The sequence below is a fragment of the Poecilia latipinna genome, unplaced genomic scaffold (assembly GCF_001443285.1).
Source record: "Poecilia latipinna isolate Pla-1442-1.1 unplaced genomic scaffold, P_latipinna-1.0 Scaffold339, whole genome shotgun sequence".
Lineage (NCBI taxonomy): Eukaryota > Metazoa > Chordata > Actinopteri > Cyprinodontiformes > Poeciliidae > Poecilia > Poecilia latipinna.
Window position 1 is genome coordinate 52,835 of NW_015112955.1, and position 20,864 is coordinate 73,698.

The 20,864-nt window shown below is 38.6% G+C and overlaps 1 protein-coding gene across 1 annotated transcript; it reads left to right on the top strand.

Annotated features, from left to right (window-relative positions):
* The first annotated feature begins 426 nt into the window (after nt 1-426).
* On the top strand, nt 427-20,816 carry cabp7b (calcium binding protein 7b). The gene is made up of 5 exons (XM_015035566.1): nt 427-1,496; nt 16,972-17,115; nt 17,196-17,308; nt 17,698-17,845; nt 17,960-20,816. The coding sequence occupies exons 1-5, from the start codon at nt 1,388-1,390 to the stop codon at nt 18,085-18,087; spliced, it is 642 nt and encodes a 213-aa protein (XP_014891052.1). The 5' UTR covers nt 427-1,387; the 3' UTR covers nt 18,088-20,816.
* The last annotated feature ends 48 nt before the right edge of the window (nt 20,817-20,864 follow it).

The window sequence follows — 20,864 nt, forward strand, 5'->3', positions numbered from 1 at the left end:
AGAAACCTTTGAATGTTGTTACAGTTTGTTGAGATGCTCCTTTACCTGAAGTTCAAGCATTTTGAGTTCCTCATGATGGGAGAGTTTTGGATAGCAAGACTAAAGGATGATCATTTTCTAGAGCACAGAGTTTCCCATGAGCTCCCATTAACATTTTCCCTTCTTGCGTGTCTGCATGCATGTTTATTTGCAACTACATGCTTAATTTATGTTGTCCCTAATCAACTGGAGTTTGTGGAAACATATTGAATGAGGATTAGTGTATCTTCTCCTTTTTGACCGGTTTACTCGTTTGCAAACCGAGTAAGTCGAGCTTCACCTGTTGCAAAACATCAGCACGCTTGCGGTGCGCTACGCATGTATTGCGCCGATTTAACCTCCGCAAATTGGAGGAGTGTGCGGAGAAAAACCAGATAATGTCATTCTAGGCGGTGACTTGAGAGGAGGAGCGGCAGTGTGAAAGAGTGCACGCTTCATTAGGACTACATGTGGATGGAGCAGACGGCTGGGGAGAGAGAGAGAGAGAGAGAGAGATCGCCGCCACATGCAGCGTGTCTGGATCAGATGAGCGGGGGTCACCCAGGATTCCCTTGAAACTGCTCTCCGCGGGGAAACAAACAGGATTAGATGACAAAGATTTCATTCCAGCCTCGTTTACTGGGGTAAAAATCAACGCTATCGCTTCCTGTGCTGCTGCTGCTGCTGCTCCATCTGCTTTTACAGAAGCGCACACTCTGTCATCGATTTTTATTTATTTATTTATTTATTTTGTGCATTTTCATTTCTCGTCTTTTGTCAAGATGCCGAAATGGGGGGAGAAAAGTGAACTGGATTCTGCCAGGAACAGACCGAAAGAACAAGAGGCGAAATAGGAACCAGGAAGACCCATGGCTGGATTCATTTTGTAGCGATTTTCATTTCCCAGTTTTATTATTGTTTGCTTAAACTCCAACGAGAGAGAGAGAGAGAAAAATTAAATGCATTCCGTTCTATTTTTGTTGTATTGGATTTTTAGATTACCGTCTGGCGGGTCGACACAAGAACACAGACAGAGCTGAGCTCAACAGGCTAAAAGTTTTACGTGCCATTTCTGTCAAGCGGTCTTTGTTTTACAGTTGTCTTTCGGAAAGCTGAAGCCAGGCTATGCATTGAACCCAAAGGCCAATTCACAGTCTGCCTTTTTGATACACGCCCCGATTTTCGCCGTTATTATCCAACATAAAAACGCGCCGTGAAGGTGAACTTTGCGCAGCGTGATTTTCCCCAATCGTCACCCGCTTGATATTTTCCCGAAAATATCAGGGACTGTAGCCGACGGTCTGTCAAAACTCCGGAGAGCGAGGCTCTATGAAGATCGCGACACGGTTGTTGCTTTCCCCTCGCAGAAATGCCAGTGCGCGCCGTGACCACCAGGTTCATGTACAAGGGGCTTTGCACTATCCCAGATGTCCTCTCCTACCGGACCCCTGTTCACCTGCCCGAGGACGAGGTGGAAGGTGAGCTTTGGCGCATTTTGCTTAATTGATTGTGGAAGTGTTTGGTGGTTGCAACCTGTTGTTGTGAGATTCGAGAGTTGGGGGGTGCCTGAATTCATGCAGCTTTTTCAGGACTCCGGAGAGCTCCTCTCGCTGTGCGCTTCTTCCTTTTAACCCAACAAGAAAAAAAAAAAAAAAAATCTTATTGTGCACAAAGTGTGGAGGATTAAAGACAGAAGAAACAGAAGGTGGATTTAAAGAATTGTGCACATTTTCAAGGCAGGACTGAGAAATTGCATCCCTTGAGCTCAGAATCATTTTCCCCAGATGCACAATTAGCTCTTTAACTATCACAAAACCGGATAAATCAATAGAACATTTATTCAACTTACGAGAATTGATTTGTCTGGGGGGGCAACATCTTAATTGTATCCTGCATGGTTGTAAGTGGTTTGGGTTTAATCCAAGTGACAAACCTGGGGGACCAGAAAGAGGTCTGGTTCGTTATGCCTTTGAATAATATCAATATTTTCCTCCAGGGTAAAAGCAGCACACCTTTTAGGGGGAAAAATGTGGGGGACTTTTGAATTGCAACTCTGAATTTTTAAAAAGACCAGCAAAGTCACATGTTTCTTAAACTATTCTATAAAGTAGTAGAAGCTTTATAGGAGCAAATGTAACCCAGGTGCATCTCTGTTAGGAACGGTGGTTTTGTTTTGCCAAGTGGCTCTCAGAAGGAGAAAGCAGAGAATAGGAACAAAGCCAGGCAGACTGCAATAAAGAGATTCACACGATAAGATTAGATATCACATAGTTTATTTTCCCCCCCATTCCTTCCCTTCCTCATCTTCTTCTTTTGTCTGTAGGTTGCCCACACATAACAGCATGTCCTTGCTTTGAACCCGTTTTGACATTGAAAATCCACACTCTCCGGTGAGGACATCAATTTAATTAAATGATTGGATTTATGGACAAGCAGGAATTTAGATCAACTGTGACATGCCTTTTGTGAGGACAAAGCTTTTTTTCTTTTCTTTTTCTTTTTTTTTTTGGTAACATAGAGTCATTAAATATGCAGAACAATCAGGCAGGCCAATTAAACCTTAATTTATTTACCCAGAAAATATTCACTGAGCACGAAACACTCAGGTAGATTAACTTTGCTTCGTAAACAGCAATTTTCTGCTTATTACAGGGAACCTCACTCGTCGTAGTTGAGTGAAACTAGCAGGTTTCAGTGTTTTTTCTCCGCTGTCTAACAGGTCCAGGACCCGTCTGTGGGCATGGATCTGCAAGCTCCCATCTGCCCTTTAATGCCTCTCCTGCACCACCTTCACACACACTGCAGCAGGAGTGTCTAAATGAATGTTGTCAGCGCTGCGGTCCTGTGTTTTCCCAAGAAAAACTCCAACTTTCTACGAGAAAGATCTAAAATAATCAGCACGTAAATACCAGTTTATCCACAAAATCTGTAATTAACGCCACATAGAAGCTCACTGATTGCTCATCTCATGTAATTACACTCCTCTAATCATATTTAGGGGAGCTGCTCTACCCGTGGAAGGTTTTGGTCGATGTTCCTAGTCAGATTTAGCATATTTAGATTCACCCAGTTGGCTCCACATCCCCAAACCTGATTACAGCACACTGATAGATGGCAAATAAAAACTCTCGTTAATTTAACTCTTTCAATCATGCTGCGCTGGTAATTTTTTCCGTGTTAAAAATCATCATTGCAGTGCTTCATCTTGCATCATCTAAATGTATATATATTTGTTTTTACAAAATGAATAATTTATACACAGACAGTGATATGTGATTAAATCAGCGGGAATTTCTCTCGGTGACATTGTGGCAGGGACACGTGGAAAATAAAGCCCACACTGACAAACACAGCACAAGGACAGAGGGACCTTGCATCCTGTGCAAAGAGAAGTGTTGCACAATGGTCAGCGTATGAAATAAAGTGCCTCAGATAAACAACTTCCGAGAGATTCATTTTAGAAAAATGACAGTAGTGAGCCAGCAGTAAGTCATGTAGTCTGTACATTATTTTCAAACAGCAGATCCCACAAATTAATGCCGTCAGGCTGAAGCAGAAGGACACCTGAAATAAATGAGAAAAATATGCGTGGGCCAGGTCTGCTGCATTTGAACAAATAAACATTAAGCTTAACTGGTACGGAAGGGAAGAGAGTGAGTTTAAGTCGAATTCAGTTTATTCAAAGCGCAAATTCCACTTAATGAATTGGTGGAAATTAACATCATTTGACACGGTTCTTTAATATTATTATTTATCTGGTTGCTAGTATTGCTACCTTGCAGCATAAACCTCCTGACCTGCAAGAACTTTGCATGCTCTCCTCATGCATGTGTGGATCCAGGAACTTTGGCTGGATAAGCAGAACAAATACCTCTGGATTTTGTTGATAATGTTATTGCTCCTTTACATTCTGTGTTCTTGTTTGTTTTTGTGTTCTGTTCCTTTGTTTAGTTCTCCATACGTACACTTCTTCTAATGAAATTCAAATTGCTAATTTCTTTCTGTTATTCTTTCTTCCTGCTTTGCTCCCCAGCAGCTCATTGTGGCAATTCCTCCGTTTGGTTCGTGACTGTTTAATCGGTCAGGACACCTGTTGACTTGAAATTTACTGCCCCGAATCCTTTTTGGGGGTTTTCTATCGAGCTGTTAATTAAAGGTGTTTGGTTTCCCTCTAGGCTGCCTCCTGTGAGTCCTGTGTTTGGCACACGTGTTACTCCACCTTCTGACAGCAGTGCAGGCTGGTTCACAACTTGAAAATACCACAGCTGTCACTTTTTGTGCAGCTGAATAAATGTTTACTAACTAAAGAAGAGTCAGCGGTGTCTCCCTTTTGACGCGTGACATTTTTACTATGCTAGAAAATAATCTTTCTAATTATAAAACATTCAACTATGGGGATTTTTATGACAAGAATTACAGGGCAGCACTTGGTGTGGAGGAGCAGACAACCAGGCAATATGGAGGCTGTTCGTCCTCTCTTCTCTTTCTTTACATTTCCTCTCTGAATACAGCAAATAAAAGCCATCTATGGGTCTTTGTCATACTGTTGGCTGGACATTTAACCTGTCTTCTTATCATACGGACTCAGTTTTCAAGCAGAATAGAATAAGTTTTCAATCAGATTAAGGTTTTCAGTTAGATTAATACGGTGGCCCTGAGGTGCAAACCACTTCAACAAATTCAAAAACACAACAACATTAAGTAGTTTTGGGTGATTAAACTACAAACAAACAACTTTTTTTCTTTTTTTAAAGTTTGATTAATTTGGGATTTTATCCAATTCACTCAAAGTTATACGCTTACACTCAAACAAATGCATATACTGTGACAAGTTTATTCAAAATCTTCCTATCCTCATTGTAGATATACCAACAAGCATCAATGTGGCTGAATATTTGAGCACAAAGATTAGCATTCACTTGATCTGCTGCTTTCCTGGCACAGAACCAGCTTTTAAGCATAGTTCATTAATTTCCTTTAGACCTGATGTCAGGGCTTTAAATTTAGCCTCCTTCGTCTCTTCCAAAACCAGTTCTGAAGCCAGAACTGGTTTGGATACCAGACTATAATCATCACACCCAAACTGCCCCTCAGCGAAAGGAAATTGGTTAAGGTGCCTTATAACAATGTACACAGTCATATTCAATAAATTATAATACATGTTCTGATGAGGCAGATTTTTATCAGATTAAAAATATCTTGTGAAGATTGATTGCTTTTAAGATGCGTTTTGCTTAGGGATCAAGTTCCTGAAAAAAAATTGACTTTTCAGTAATTTATTGACTGCGTCGTAAACCCCAGACGATGCTGGAAGAACAACGAAGCATGTTTTAAGTGTAAGCGTACTGATACCAAGAAAAAAAACATTTTCCACCTTCAGGGTCAACTAATGTTTATAGCTGCCCACATGGAGAAGCAGAGTAGCCCCCAGTAAGACATGAGGCAAATGTTGAGTTATTTGGATATAATAACACGGAGAATGTTCGAAGGGCTCAAAGTGAAGTTTTTCACTCCAACATCTGCCAAACATGGAGGTGGCAGCGTCATGCTGAGGGACAGTTTAACTCCCACTGATACTGGTGGAGAGTGCACAAAGCTGACAGAACATTGAAAAACGAGAAGGATGTAGAAATTTCTCAACCCTGCCTCAAATCAACTCATAAACTGTTGAGAAACGGACCAATAAAAACTGGTCCTGGAAACAAGCAGGAATTAACCTTAATCCCCGTGTGATGCTTACTTTTCAAAAGATTCTGGGTGGAAACAAAAAAGTCGAATTGCGTAAAAATAACTGGAAGAAATTACTTATTAAAAAAGAGGGCCACAGCACAGAATTATTTATTATACGTTTTAATGCCTAATTTGAATTGTTGAAATGAATAAAACATGGGTGACTATTCTATTTAAACCATATCCACAAAGATTAGCTCATTATATCTGGCATCTCATGGCCTTTGTTCTATTCAAACCTGGCGTTTTATATGAATACCAATCCTAGGTGTAATAAATTGACTACCAGCTTGAGTGCTGCTTCCACATTTTCCGGCAGAACCGTAACAAACACGTCAGTGACAGCAGTGAGGATTAGACTAATGTAATGACCTGATGGGAGAGGATATTGTCTTCACTTGGAGAGATTTAAGGAGGCAGATGAAGTGCTTACGGCGCCTAATGGGTCTGCTGTTTCCAGGGGACACTGTCTGAGCAGATGGTTACCTGAGTGGGTCAGGTCAGCGCCGCGGCTTCAGGCCCTTTTCTCTCACCTTCTGCACTTTATGCCCCTATCAGAAACCCTGATATGTCTTTTTTTTTTCTTTTTTTTTTAAATTGTTAAGACACTTGACTCTATAAACTTGATTATATTTGTATCACGTGAAAAAATATGTTGAAAAGTTTGAAAGTGAACACCTCACAGGCAAGAACTGAGTCACAAGTTTTGTTTAAAGCACCCAAGAGCAACGTCAATGCAGTACAAAATGACAACTGAAAAAGGAATTAGTGATGGCAACATCTCCAGCTTAAACATGAACACATAAAGAGAAGAATCATGCAGCGATTTTCCCAGTGATAAAGAGGAAATCCTAGAAATATTGAGAAATGAGACACGCGCTGCCAGACTTAATAGACCTTACCAAGGGATTTAAAAGTGCTCTTCAGAGCCAGGTCTGCCTGTAATTCAAGTTCTGTTGTAACTCAAATGAAATAAGCTCACAGAATCAAGGATCGCGAATCTGAGAAGAGGATCTGACAAGGAATTCATGGAAATCGGTTTCCTGTATACTGTGGTAGTAATCACTTGATGTAAATCGAACAAGAATCAATGAACCACAGGCTGCAGCTATAAGGAAAACAGGATGTTAAAGAGAACAGAAGATGAAATAATACATTTGACAGCTTGACCAAACACAAGAGTGGATAAGAAATCAAGAACAAAACTAACAAAAAAGATCTCGGTTACGAGAAGACACACAGGAAGTAATTAAAACACAGCAGAGAAGAAAACTATCATAATAAAACAAGTCAAACGTACGAAAAGTCAAAAATACAAAGTGCAAAAAATGCCCTCCAAGGATCATGACAGACATTGTAGCTTTATATCTGATGACCACTGTTATTCTGATGCTCTGATCTACTGTGTCACCCAAAACGTCAACGTATGTCACACTAAACATTAGTGAATGTTGAAAGTGCCACTTTGTTACACAGAATCAGTTTGTGTTTCACTTGTTGGGATTTAACTATAGGACATCAATGCAACTGTTTGTTATTTTAAAAATATTGTAACCCCATCCAGAATTAGTTTTCTTACAAAACAGGTCAACGCCGATTTAGAATTTGTCGTTCTTTTGGATCAGACGCTGCCATTTATTGGGCGGGACAAGCATGAAAACTGATCGGGATTTATGTCTAACATTTTCCAGATGCTTAGGATTTTTTTTAACTCTAAGCTATGCTGTTTGACCTATGAAGTGTTTTGGATGAGCACTCTCTGTATATGAAGAGACCTTTAATTAAACTTCTTGAAACATTCAGGATTTTTATGGGAACTAAATGATGTTCATTTTGTTATTATGTCACATTTATTTGGGATAATTTCCTCTTGATGGAGTGTGCTTAAAGTGGACATCGTTCTTTGCCAAGTGTCTCCCCGTTTAACGAGGACTATATTAAAAGCTGGATCTAAAGCCATTATAAACGACCATTTGGGGAAACTAAATATAGCCGTGATATTTCAGTCAATGTGTGGTGATAAAAGAGAAATAAACCCTCACATCTGTATGTTACGTTACTGTATGATGATTTTTTCTTTTAATGTTTTAACGTTTGAGCCATAAAACACATTTCGCAAATCCTGCCGTGATTAACTCTTCAGGAATATTCTGCAATTTATTCCATTTCGACACAGTCCCGCAGAAATTTGTCGCGGCAATTTGACGAAAAAGAGCAAGCCGAAATTATGACGTGACAGTAAAGATAAAGAATCCCCACTGGATCCTAGGCACTAAAATCAATAACCTGCATTGAACAGGCAGACATGTTAACTACCGCACGTGTTGACACAGATAAGCCTGTCGTTTTATGGCTGAGCGGTTGTGACTTCCCGGCATTTACTGCCCAGGAGGCGTCTGTGAGCTTGTAGCGCTCCTTGGTGCATTGATGACAGAGGATGTGAGCAATATTTATAGTTCGCAGCCAGCAGGAGAATCCCCCAGACGTACAGCATTGTAGTGGAGCGCAGTCTTCCACTTTGTATGCAAAGCTGTCCTCTTTTGTGCTGACAAACGCTGCTTCTTTGCAGTAAAATTGGAAGCAGATGAATGTACCGCATTTTGTGTATTAATGTATGTTGACGGGAATTTGAACCTTTGGCGGGATTTCCTGACCAGCTCTCGTTTGGCTGTAGGAGTCAGGCCTGATTTATTTCACTGAGTGCACAACGACGAGCTTTTAAAACTGCGATGTATAAAAATTGAATGCCGTGGCATTTTATTTTGATGTAAAATTTCTGTTGTACTGTCAGACGCATTTGTCCCAACTCTCCATTTATTTTCCTTTTCTTAGTCAGGTTCTCATTCATGAGACAGAACTTAACTCATAAAAACATATCTGGCTGCTGGACAAGCAAATAAAATCTGTTTGTGATCTTTCTGCACTGAACAACAGCTGCAGTTCTGGGAACCCATAAATACCAACTTATGACTATGTGAGAGGCACATAAAAGAGGTCATATATTGACCCGACATCAAACAGGCTTTTTATTAGCATCCTTTCAGCAGGACAGAATGTTTTTTTTTAAATCTGTTTTCTCATTGTTGACAATGAAAACCTTCTTCCTGTACACATTAATCACTGCACAAGAAACTAAATATATTTTAAAAAGCAAATCTGACTCATCGTTCATTCTAAACAGAAACAGCTTCACAAAACTCTAAATAATTAGCTAAAGCAACATGTGAAATGTGTGACTTGTAATCATAATTCGAGTGTAGTGAGAGCACCAGGTGGCAATTCAAATACTTTTAAACAGCAGGGGTTTCTTTAGCTGCAGGCTTTCCATAGCACAACCACTTGCCTTCAAGTAACTCTGCATGAGTTGGTTATTGTCGGAGGGAATTACAGTCAGTTTGTGGAGGAAAAAGCAGAAGTTATCAAATTAAATATTTCTACTGCCATTATTTGTTTAGGCCACTGAAAGATAACTTTACATAAAGATGGAGACAAATTGGTTGTTTTCCCACCTTTAATTTGAGTGCATTTACTGTATCTATTGATAGTGAGGGGATACCCATGTTAAGGATTATTTGTCTGTAACAAAATAACAAATGCAACACTTATTGTTACCTCTAACAGCAGCTTTGACATCTAAAATGTTCTTTTTACTTTCTGCTTCCCTGGGATATAAATATGACATGACACAGATTTCCTCTCTCACCGCTAAGTACAGAAGTACTTAGCGGTGAGTACTTCTGTGATGCTGCGGGCCTGTTTCTCATCCAAAGAACCTGGCAACATTTTTAGAGTGCATGGCAGCATGGATCATTTGAAACACCAGGAAATGTTGACGAAGCTGCAGATAACATGTCATCAGGCCGAAATACAGAGCCAGATCAACTCAGAAATTATTTACCAGAAACAAATTGACCTTCCTCTCAGTGCTGACACCTAAATCCCTAAAGACAACCTGTGGGAAGAGCTTGTGAGAGTTCAGGACTCTGGATGGTCTGGATAAATTATGCAACGAGAAATGGTTTCTTCATACATCTCACTGTATCAACATCTTCATGAAATATTATAAAAATCTATGTTCCTGTCGGCACAACAGGAAAATATTGTTGGCGTGCATTACAAAAATCGTACTACTTTTGGATTTGTTCAGGGTTTTTTTTTTTTTTTTGCCATTGAAATAATTTGCTGAAATTTAAGAATGGATCACACAATTGGAAAAACAAAAAAGAAAAAAAAACAACATATTCGTTTAAAGTCCTTTATAGATCTTTACCCGGATGCTAACAGATTTTACTTGAAAATTATCTTGATATTTTTGATTAGCAACTTTGAGGGGGAAAAAAAGCTTTCAGCAATATCATATAAAAAGCTCTTCATTAATGTATTGGACAATTTGGCAAAGTCAGAAGAGATGCCACCTCCCTCCTCAAAAAAGAAATTTGATTTGTCATCTACTACTTGAGCTGTTTCAGCTAATAAATGTATTTTATTTAATACATTTTCTTGTTATTTTGTTGATTTAATCTTAATCTTTGCAATGCTTAAACATTTTTGTAACATTCCCAGAGTCGTATTTACATGGATATGGTGTCATTGCATCTTGACACATTTTTGCAGCATTAGTTGAGTTGTTTCTGCTGTCGCTGCTTTTTATTTGTGACTCATGTTCTCATCTCAGTTCTAATCAGAAAATATGGTGTCAGGACAAGCCTTTGACTCATCTTCAACTGAATATATTTATTATGTAACTTTTTAGAGGGGAAAACAATCTTCTTGTGAAGTGACTTAAATCACCTCTGGATGTGAAAGGATGCCTTTTTGATTTAGGAATAAAAAAGTTTTAATTTACATCTCTTTCATCTCTTTAAAGAACGTCTTTCTTCTTCCTAAGACTGACTCAAATGTTCCTGTTTGATCTTCACTGAGCGCAATTAACTGAGAGAAATTATTCGGGGTTTTTTTTCTAATCTGCTGTTCAGTTTAGAAAAATGAACAGATAATGTCATTACTAATCTAGTTCGGAGTCACGTAAAGTTGGCACGAATTTGACGTAAAACATTCGGAAAAGTTTTTTGCTGGGTATTTGTACAGAGAGAGTAACTTTTAATGCTTAGGTGCTGCCTGTTGTTCTCTTCAGTCCGGGTTCCTGTGGAGCAGAGACTTCATCTACCTCCTGCTGAATCGAGTCTATTACGGTATCGCTCAGTGTCATGATCGTTGGTGAAGGTGAGGAGGGTTTTATGTGGCAAACTGGACAGTCCCAGAGGGGTATTCCCGATGCTTGGTGGATGCCTTCCCTCAAGGATAATGTTTGTTGTTTGTTTAGAAGTCACCGGCTGCCGCAGGGATTTCCACGGTTTGCGCTGCAGAGGAAAGCCAGTAATTCAAATCACAAAAGTCGACAATGTTTGTAATATAGAGTACTTTATTTCTGTTGATTTTAATCACTGTGTAATACAGCTTACAGAAAACGGAAGATTTAGTTTCTCAGAGGATTTGAGTACTTCTTTGGACAAATAAAAGGGATGGATGACACAGAAAAACATATTCAGTGTCCTACACGATCGTGGGAAAACTGCTGACTTGGCAGCTGTCCAGCAGACCATCACTGACATCCCGAGGTTGAGTTAGAAAAGGTCGTTGTTTAAAAGCTGCGTGCTATCTGAGCACATTAACAGAAAGCCAAGTAAGTGGAAGGATAAAGTGGACTGGAAAAGCTCCACAAGCAGCAGGGATATCGCCAACCTTCAGAGCCTTGTTAACCAAAATCAAGGTTCGCACTGCTAGTGGAGCCAGAACCACCACAAGAACCACCAGACACAGATATACTCATGACAAGGATAGAACTGTACAACCAATTGCAAAATCATTCCTAATGCAGAAACAATACAATGTCACCATGTTATATGTCACAGGACAGTGGAGTAGACTTTTGACTTGAGAGTTGTCCCATAAGCAGCCATTGACCTCCTTAACATGGAGGATACAAGCCAAAAAATGTCATTTTTTAAAAGGTCAGCCAATTACGGACAGTAGTATCTGAGCACATTGATGGAAAGTTAAGAGGAAGGAAAAGTGTGGTTACAAAAGGTGCACAATCAGTGGCGATAACACTGGGATCAGTTTTATAGCTGATACGTCTTTTTCCTGATAGCCTTTTTCTGAGCATTTTAATTGTAGGAAATAATTAGGTTTAAGCCTTCAATTACCCAATGAATGGACTTTTTTTTGTTGGTCTTTTTGGGGTTGTTTTGAGTTAGGAACTAAAAAACTATCTTCATTTTGACTTAAATAGACAGGAACAAGCTAAAATTGTTAGCAAACATCAATATTACAACAATATACAGTCCAATTTGATCCCAATTATAAAGCAGTACAATCCACTCCAGCTGATCATGCAATAATCGAAAGGAAAGCGAAGCTATCTGGACCGAGTCGCTGGCAATCCCTAATCCTGAGCAAGCATGTGGTGACAGTGGAGAGGAACTACCCCCTGTTGGCAGGAAGAATCCTCCAGCAGTACCAGGCTCATGTGAGCAGCCATCTGCTGCAAGCAGCTGGTGTTTGAGAGAACAGAAATGAGTCAAAGAATACAGACATACTGCTCCAATAGTTACGTTGGTGTTTTTGTTTAAGAGAGAAGATAAGATGGCTGCTTCTAGATACGGAGGCAACAATCCTCAATGCATCTCGATGCCCAATCGCAGGACATTTACATACCTTCCCCTTCTCTTTCTTGGCTCCTGGCCCTAATTCCTGTCAACAACAGCAGAGCTTCAAGTGTAGTATCCTCTTCTTCATCTGGCTTGAAAATCTGGGATTTCCCCAATAATCAATATGCTGGGGCTTCAGTCACTTTTCTTCTGCCTCGGGCCAGAAGGACTTACACTCTGCCAGTCTGCAGCAGCTGCTAGTCTGCAGCAGTTGGCATCTTGGCATCAACTTTTAATGTGAGCCAGCTTGTGATTGATGTTTTCAGCTTCAACATCGTGCAGCATTAATCGGACGGTGAGAAAGGTCATTGTGATCTGTTGGTCTTCATGTTCGGTTTGAGTTCAAATGAAAGGTCAGCAGACCTTTTAGCCCAGATTTATTTTTTTATAGTGTTTGAAACAAAGTGATTGAAATATACTTGAGGGATATAAAGTATAAAGTGTCCTTGTTTCTCCGATCTTTCTCGAGTTACAGATCCAGTCAAATAAAAATAACTAAAAAGTGTTTCCAAGATAAACACAGACAAGATGAAACAATCCAGGAAACAATCAGCAATAGGACATTTTAGAAAGGTTAGTGCTGCTGTGTTATATGTTAGTTGGAGAGATTAAAGCACTTGCAGAATATTCTTAAATAAATGTAATCATTTGATACCAATTTTTAAAATCTCTGAATGCTTTAATTGCCACTAAAAGTAAAGAAGCTCAACTATGACACCACAGCTATAGAAACTTTGCCATTCAAGTGAATCCTTTTTTAAACATCACCCAGTTTTCTGAACACATGGGAGCAGACTGTATATATATATATATATATATATATATATATATATATATATATATATATATATATATTTTTTTTTTTCTTTTTTACCACGGAGGGAAAAAATGTGACCTTCTCTTTCCGAAACTCACTAATTGACTTTATTGGTTGAGGAGTTTAGTTTCAGCCATAAGATTAAGGGCACTCATTTTATACCAGTCGTTACGCCCTGTCAACCCTCTGCTGATATGTCACCGTTTAAAACGTAGCTTCTACGGTTCCTCTGACACAACCACACCACTAATCACTTTTATATAAAAAAACAGATGTTTTTGTTATTTTCCTAACATATAAAACCCGTAGAATTAGATTGTGAGTGTCAGCAAAACATTGTCAAGGCTTCAACATTTTGCTCTCTATTCATTTTTTTACCGTACTTTCAAAGTGAGCAGTGCACTGCTGGTTTTTAAGTACTTCAAATACAGCTGAACAACTTAACGGTATGATTTCTTTCGTTTTGTCCTACACTATTAATGATCCTTTCTTCTAGTATGTTTGAACCGTTCGTCACTGGATAGAACAGTAATTGTTTTCCCATTTAGACCTTGAGCTAAGTTTTAGGGCAAATGCTGATGCAGTTTTTTGTAACTCGGTGATTCCATACAGAAGAAGTGAGCTGGCCTTGGCTTTAGATCATTGAGCTGCTGAAAGCTTGTAGCACTACAAGGTTATGCAGATTGTCAGATGAAGGACACAATCAAAGCTGAGTGTGTTGAATGGATTCAGATAAAACCTCCCTTTTTAATATCTGCCACTTTTTTGTTCTTTGCTATGTTTCTATTTTTCTGCTAAAGGAATTATAATGACGCATTAAAAATGTTTCATGCTCTTACTTTTTGCTGTGATTTTGAATTTCATTTTGCTACGGTAGTATTTCTGTTCAAGTAAAACTCATTTAAACATTCATATTTTGTAATCCGTTAAATTTACATTAATGCAACAGAAACATTTGCATCTGAAGCTTATCAGTTATTTAAATGCAAATGCTTTCTTGAAGCACATAAACACATGTATATTTTCCTTCCAAAAACTGCTATCTGTTTGTCCTTCTGCAAAATGCTTCTTCACAAGTAAATCCATCAATAGTGTGGCTGCTGCCCAGCTGGTTGGGTGAATTCATTATTTGACGCTGGCACCAGAGGTCGCGACACTGAATCTCAGATGGTGCTTCGGGAAGATAAGGAAACTCAAGCAGCGCTCTTGGCTGTAATTTAGACAAATATGTTGCGCCTGATGTGTCAAGGTACTGTAAAGAGTGTGTCGCTTGACCAGAAGCACCTCAATTTACTCGCTGTTTGCGAGTAAATTGTTTGTTTTTTTTCCAGTGTATAAATTCAAACCAGTACAGTACACCTCAATCTGTCTGCTAAGTTCCAGTGATTTATGCACACACAAGATAAATTGTTCCTGTTTCTTCGCTTGCATGCAAATTATGTTAGCAAAGTTACATATGCGCATGCAAATGAGCTCTATTTATTGTAAAAGCACTCAACTTGGGCACGGTTTAATGAATGTCTATTTTGGGACCAATACTCAAAAAAAAAAAAGAAAAGAAAAAGTCCAAACATTTAGGTAATTGTCATCTCGAAACTTGATGGCAGAAAATGACTAAGCCCACATTACTCATGCATTAGACTGGAGTAGATTTGACGCATCAATTCAGTTTTATTGTCTGTTCTTCCTATCAGATTTCTTAGTTGTTTCAGCCCATTGCCTGTTTATTGACTTTCTTAATACAAAGACATGGAAAATATATGATTTCCTTGATTTCCAGTACAATCAAAGACAAAGCACCACCTATAACCAGAGTGACTTGAAATAGTCTTTGTATATGTGATTTTACAAATGTCTCACATTGCTGCAGAGTAATCTTGGACCATTCCTCTTTACAACATTGCTTTTGTACATCGGAACACAAATTCAATCAGGTGGAGGCTTAAGAGTTTGACTAGGCCGCCGTACCACCTTTTTTCTCTTTCCTTTTCCAGAAAAGGTTGTTGCAGACTAACTGTTCTGGCCTCAGGTTTGACTTTTGAACACTACAGAGTTTATTACTCCAGATTCTGCCAAAGAGACCTAAATCTTCACCCTTCCACTGCTGTGCTAGCCGAAGCATTGATTTGGTTTGTTTTCACCAAGCACGTTTCTATGCGTTATAGCAAGCCTGGCATCTTTGCAAAGATTGACATCAGTTTTAAATGCGTTCACTTTTCAAATAGCTTAAATATTACCCTATAATCCCTTCCAGATTCATGGGCAGCAACAATTGCTTCATTGATGTTTTCTTTCCTTCTTGACATCGTGTCGACACATTCTCCTGGATATATATGCACACGTTCCGGCGACCAGGTAATCAATACATTTGATCAGCAGTGTCTGCCTTCTCTTCTCTTATGGAACAAGAATGGATGTATGTTGGCTTTTTTAATCATGAGTGAGAGCATTTATTTTTTTGGAATTCAATTTCTGCTTTTATTTATTTGTTTATTTATTTATTTTTTAATGACTATTTGAATCGGGCCGTTTGTTTGAGATCCTGCATCAATACGAACCAGTAAGGTCGATGCCTTTGATGTACAGCTCTGCTCTTTCCCACTTCAAACAGAATACTTTGACGCAGAGCGAGAGGAGCCAAATGTAAATTTTGCTGGCTTATTTAGAAGGCTTACAGCTAATTAGAAACAAATAAACCTTCTCAATGCTTCCTGTTACAGCCAGTATTAGTTTGGTCATGGTGACAAGTGGTGCAGAAGGTGCAGCTTATAAATGTGGACAAAACAATCTTTAATAGCTGTAATTAGCAAGAAAGCTGCCACCAACAAAAAGCTTATAAATTGTTATTTTTGCTAGAATACTAAAAGACTAGTTTTAAATGAGGATAGCAACGAAAAAAAGCTCCAAAATAAAAAATAAATTAAACATGTAGCAAATGACAAAAAGACGTTTTGATCAGCACTTCATTCTGTTTTATCTCTACATGTTTCTTGAGCAAAATATTTGGATGATATTTATTACTATAAACAATTATGTTTTGTGGACAGTAGCACTTTTAGAAGTCAAAAATAATACTGCTAAAACCCAAGAGCTTTTTCTTGCCTCAGTTTAAGTGCAGTTTGCCCTGCTGTAGAGCTAGCTGCTAAAGGAACTTAGAAAAGCAACAGAGTTGCTTTTGGCCTGGACTGGAGATCAAAGTAAATTCTCAAAATACTTTCAGTTTAACTACACAGCATGTGAGGGAGATTGTGACCAAACTTACCTGCCTGAAATTCTCTGCAAAGCTGCTGTAAACTTCTAACTTAAACAGTTTGTATCTATTACCCATCATATATACTGAAACGGCTTTAACCTGTTGTTCACAGGTTGTCATTCACAATGACAGGGGTGTCAAACTCCAGTCCTCAAGGGCCGCTGTCCTGCAGCGTTTAGATGGAATGAAATGGCTTAATTACCTCCTCCCTGTGTAGATCGGTTCTCCTGAGCCTTGCTAATGACCTAATTATTCTTTTCAGGTGTGGTGCAGCAGAGGCACATCTAAAAGTTGCAGGACAGAGGCCCTTGAGGACTGGAGTTTGACACCCCTGTCACAAGAGGACCCAAATTTGGGTCCTCTCGTGAATGACAAGACTGGAAGAAAAACAACAACTAGCCAATATGAACCAATAACACCGTGTGAATATGTTTGTTCCACAGAGATTCGGGAGGCTTTCAAGGTATTTGACAGAGATGGGAACGGCTTTATCTCAAAGCAGGAGTTGGGAATGGCCATGCGCTCGCTGGGCTACATGCCGAACGAGGTGGAGCTGGAGGTTATCATCCAAAGACTTGACATGGATGGTCCGTCTCTCACTGTTTTTCTGCTGCGTACGGTCTGACACATGAGCTCTGCCGTGACAAGTTTCTGTCTGTTTCATCAGGTGACGGCCAGGTTGGCTTTGAGGAATTTGTCACATTGCTTGGTCCTAAGCTCTCTGCTGCTGGGATGCCTGACAAGTTCCACGGCGCAGACTTTGACTCCGTGTTTTGGAAGGTAGACTCAGTCACCTCACCAGTAATTTAAGGGATAATAATTCAATCAACTAGAGTATAGGCTGCTGTCCTCACGTTGCAAAATTCAAATTATTACAGCAATTTCTGCCAGCCATTCTGATACTGGAATTTGCTTAATTTAATTTTAACTTCAAAAATCCCCTTTTAATCGTGCAGCACATTTGATCCAGAAACAAAATTTCATCAGCTGTCTCTGGAAGATGTGAAAAAATGTTAATTTGAAAGAATCTGAGACAGAGCTAAGACAGAACTGAGTTCCTTTGTCTTTTGAACAGTGTCTCAGGCTTGTCTTTTCTGATCAAAGCTGGCGATCAGGGATGGGAGAGCGGAGGGGAAATTTCTCCTCCTAATTATTTTCTGTGTTCCCAGTGCGACATGCAAAAACTGACAGTAGATGAGCTGAAAAGACTCCTGTACGACACGTTCCGTGACCATCTCACCATGAAAGACATTGAGAACATCATCATGACTGAGGAAAACCACCTGAACAGTCAAGAGTCTCACGTAGATATTGACAGTATGTTTAATCAATTTCCTCTTTGTTTTTTTTTATCTTCTTTGACATGTTCAAGCTGTGTTAAGACTGAGTGATGCGCTAATGTTGTTTTTCTTTTCCTAAATCTCTTCACAGCAAGCCCAACGCAGCAGGAAAAACACACATGTGTGCGTAAAAGCCTGATTTGTGCCTTCGCGATTGCATTCATCATCAGCGTCATGCTCATTGCGGCAAATCAAATGCTCCGCAGAGGAATGAAGTGAATTAATGTTGCCAGCAGGACTAAAAAGGATCCTAGGTTGGGGGAAAAAGAAAATCATTAACCAAAATAAATAAAAAATGTTCTCGTTTTCTGTTTTACATCATAGTAGAAATGATGCTTTCACAGCCTTTCTCTACAACGTTAAGGATCAAATGATGTCACAGAGTGGTTGTAAGAAACCGCTTCTCACAGCTTACCAAGATGAAAACGAGAAGTGAACTACAAGGGCTGATTAGTGTCACCAACATGTTTGGAAAAGAAATTAGAGCAGAAGTCAGAATGTAACTTTATAACACTCTAGAGCTCAAGAGCACAACATGTGCTGTAAGAGTAGCTGTGGTGCATAAAATCCTTCAGTTCTGTAGTGAAGCATCCGTCCATCTGGAATGCACCAAATAACCAAGTACCAATGATAGTAATAAAGCAATAATAATGTGAACCACATATTGTTTCATTTTAGGTTACAGTAAACCCAGATTCCACTTCACATTTATTGGCATCCCTGGTTTTATATTTTTATATATTTTTGTCTTACAAATCTAAATATCTAGGTAGATTTCATTTCCATCACTCTGAATATGACTTCAGACACAGGCATAAAGCTTACCAAGATACACGTAATCCTTAGTATTGGAAAAATGGGGAAACATGCCATTTAAGTTAGAACGATGTGTGTTTTACGTAATGGCTTCTTAGTCTTCGATACCCAATCACAAAGTTATAGGACGTTTGTGATATTTGTGTAATCTCTCCAGACCCTCCGGATGTTGTGGTTTCTTCATGTGCTCTATTCAGTTCAGTTCAGCCGACAGGTTTTCTAGGCTTTGCAGTAAGTCTGGTCACTGAGATCGTGGTTGGTTTACTGTCTGGTGAACCACTTTCACATCTATTTAGGGATGTTTTCTTCACTACTATCTTCCTGAAATCCACATTTTTGTTTAAAACAGTCCAGTATTTCAAACAGGTTGCCTTCCCATGAACTTTATTTGTCAGAATTCCAGTTGTTTTAAGCCTTTTGGTTGCTATTTTTTTTTCTTCCAACTATTTACTTACTTATGAAACACATCTTCTTGAATGGCATGTCATCTTCTACTTCCTATGTTGACAAATGAGCTTGTTATACTTATATTCCAAAGAATATAACGTTCTCAGATATTCTGATCAATTGAATAAGTATAAATTAATACATGTTTCCATCAGATCTATCCGTGGGAACTGTCAGAGGTGTGGCAAGGGGTGCAGCAAATTTGAGATATTATTCCCATCAGGGAATACGTAATAAAAAGCTACATTTTTATAAGATTTTCAGTGTTAGATCATGATACTGCAATAAAAAATAATAATATTTACTTTAAGGCCTTTCACACCTCTTGAAGTGGGATGCCAGTAGGTTTGGAGGGTTCTGCTAAAACTTCACATCACAGAAAAGTGTTGATCTCTTTATTCATCGCACAAATCAAGAGGCGATTTTATGCTCACAACCTGCCTTCAGTTCATTCAAATCCCAGTTTGCACAGTTCAAATCTGTGCATCTATGCCACACTTTCAAAATGAGCATCAGCAAAGACAATTTAGCTGCAGAGTGACCCATTTAGAATACATAGAATCGTGTTTAGGACATGTATTACCTGTAATATGTATAGCAAATGAATATGATGTATTCTATGCGACACACTTGCATGTCAAGAAATAAATGTGTGTTGTACGTGGGTGGTATAGATTTTTGAGGTATATGTTCAAATAATTATGCAATTTGTTAAGTGATAATTGCAAAAAAAATGTGACATTTTCTTGTAAATGTCATTTTTGTCAATGTGCAAACAATATCAAAATACTAAATTCTTTGCAGTATGCTGTGAACAATAATTTAACATATCATGGGTGGGGGAAACGTTGTTTTCTGGCTTTTACATAGAGTACTTAGACAACATATTATTTAATTATATGACATCATTATATTTTCTTATACTTGGATGAGGTACACATTAAATCGATGTTATTTTGTTATCGATATATGCATAAAGTTTTATAAAAAACATAAAAAAATGCACAAAAAAATGGATGTGTCTGGACATTCAGATGCAAGTTCTGTATATTGAGGCCATGCACATGCATTAACGTTTAAGATTTGTTAACTTTTAAGGTCTTCTTCAGATTTTACTAAACGATTCTTATTTATTTCTTAAGTCAGTTCAGTTTCTCAAAGCTCTACCACGAAGTGAACAGCATGGGTAGGTGAGAATCACTCTGGCAATAAAATATATATTTTATCCAATGTAGCAGTTTGGTGTAAAAAAAAAACACACAGATTTATATGACATTGCTTTACCTCTTCATGTGAACATATCATGTAAAATGAGTGTTGTATGGTTATAAAAATACAGTCACTGTGCCAAATATTGTCCTATGATGCACTGTACTAACAAATATTGTCCTGTTTTATGTGTTGGTGTATTAATAAGCGGAATTACTTTAACAGGTTGTCCTATTTGTTGTGATTGTAACTGGATTTTGTCATTCTAGAAACAAACCCATGTTCCATTGAAGCAATGCCTGTCCAAAAAACTCCTACAAAGATATTAAGTCTACTTGGTCAAAAATGATTCAGACTTTGCAAGGATTTCTGAACAGCTAACTACAATAATTATTTTAGGTCTAAGCATTGTGCCATCCAACTGTGATACATTAACTATGATTTTACAATGTAAAAAAAATAAATCTGCTGTTTTATTTTCTTTTGCCTCTGTAAAGATCACTGCATCAATTTATACACTATTG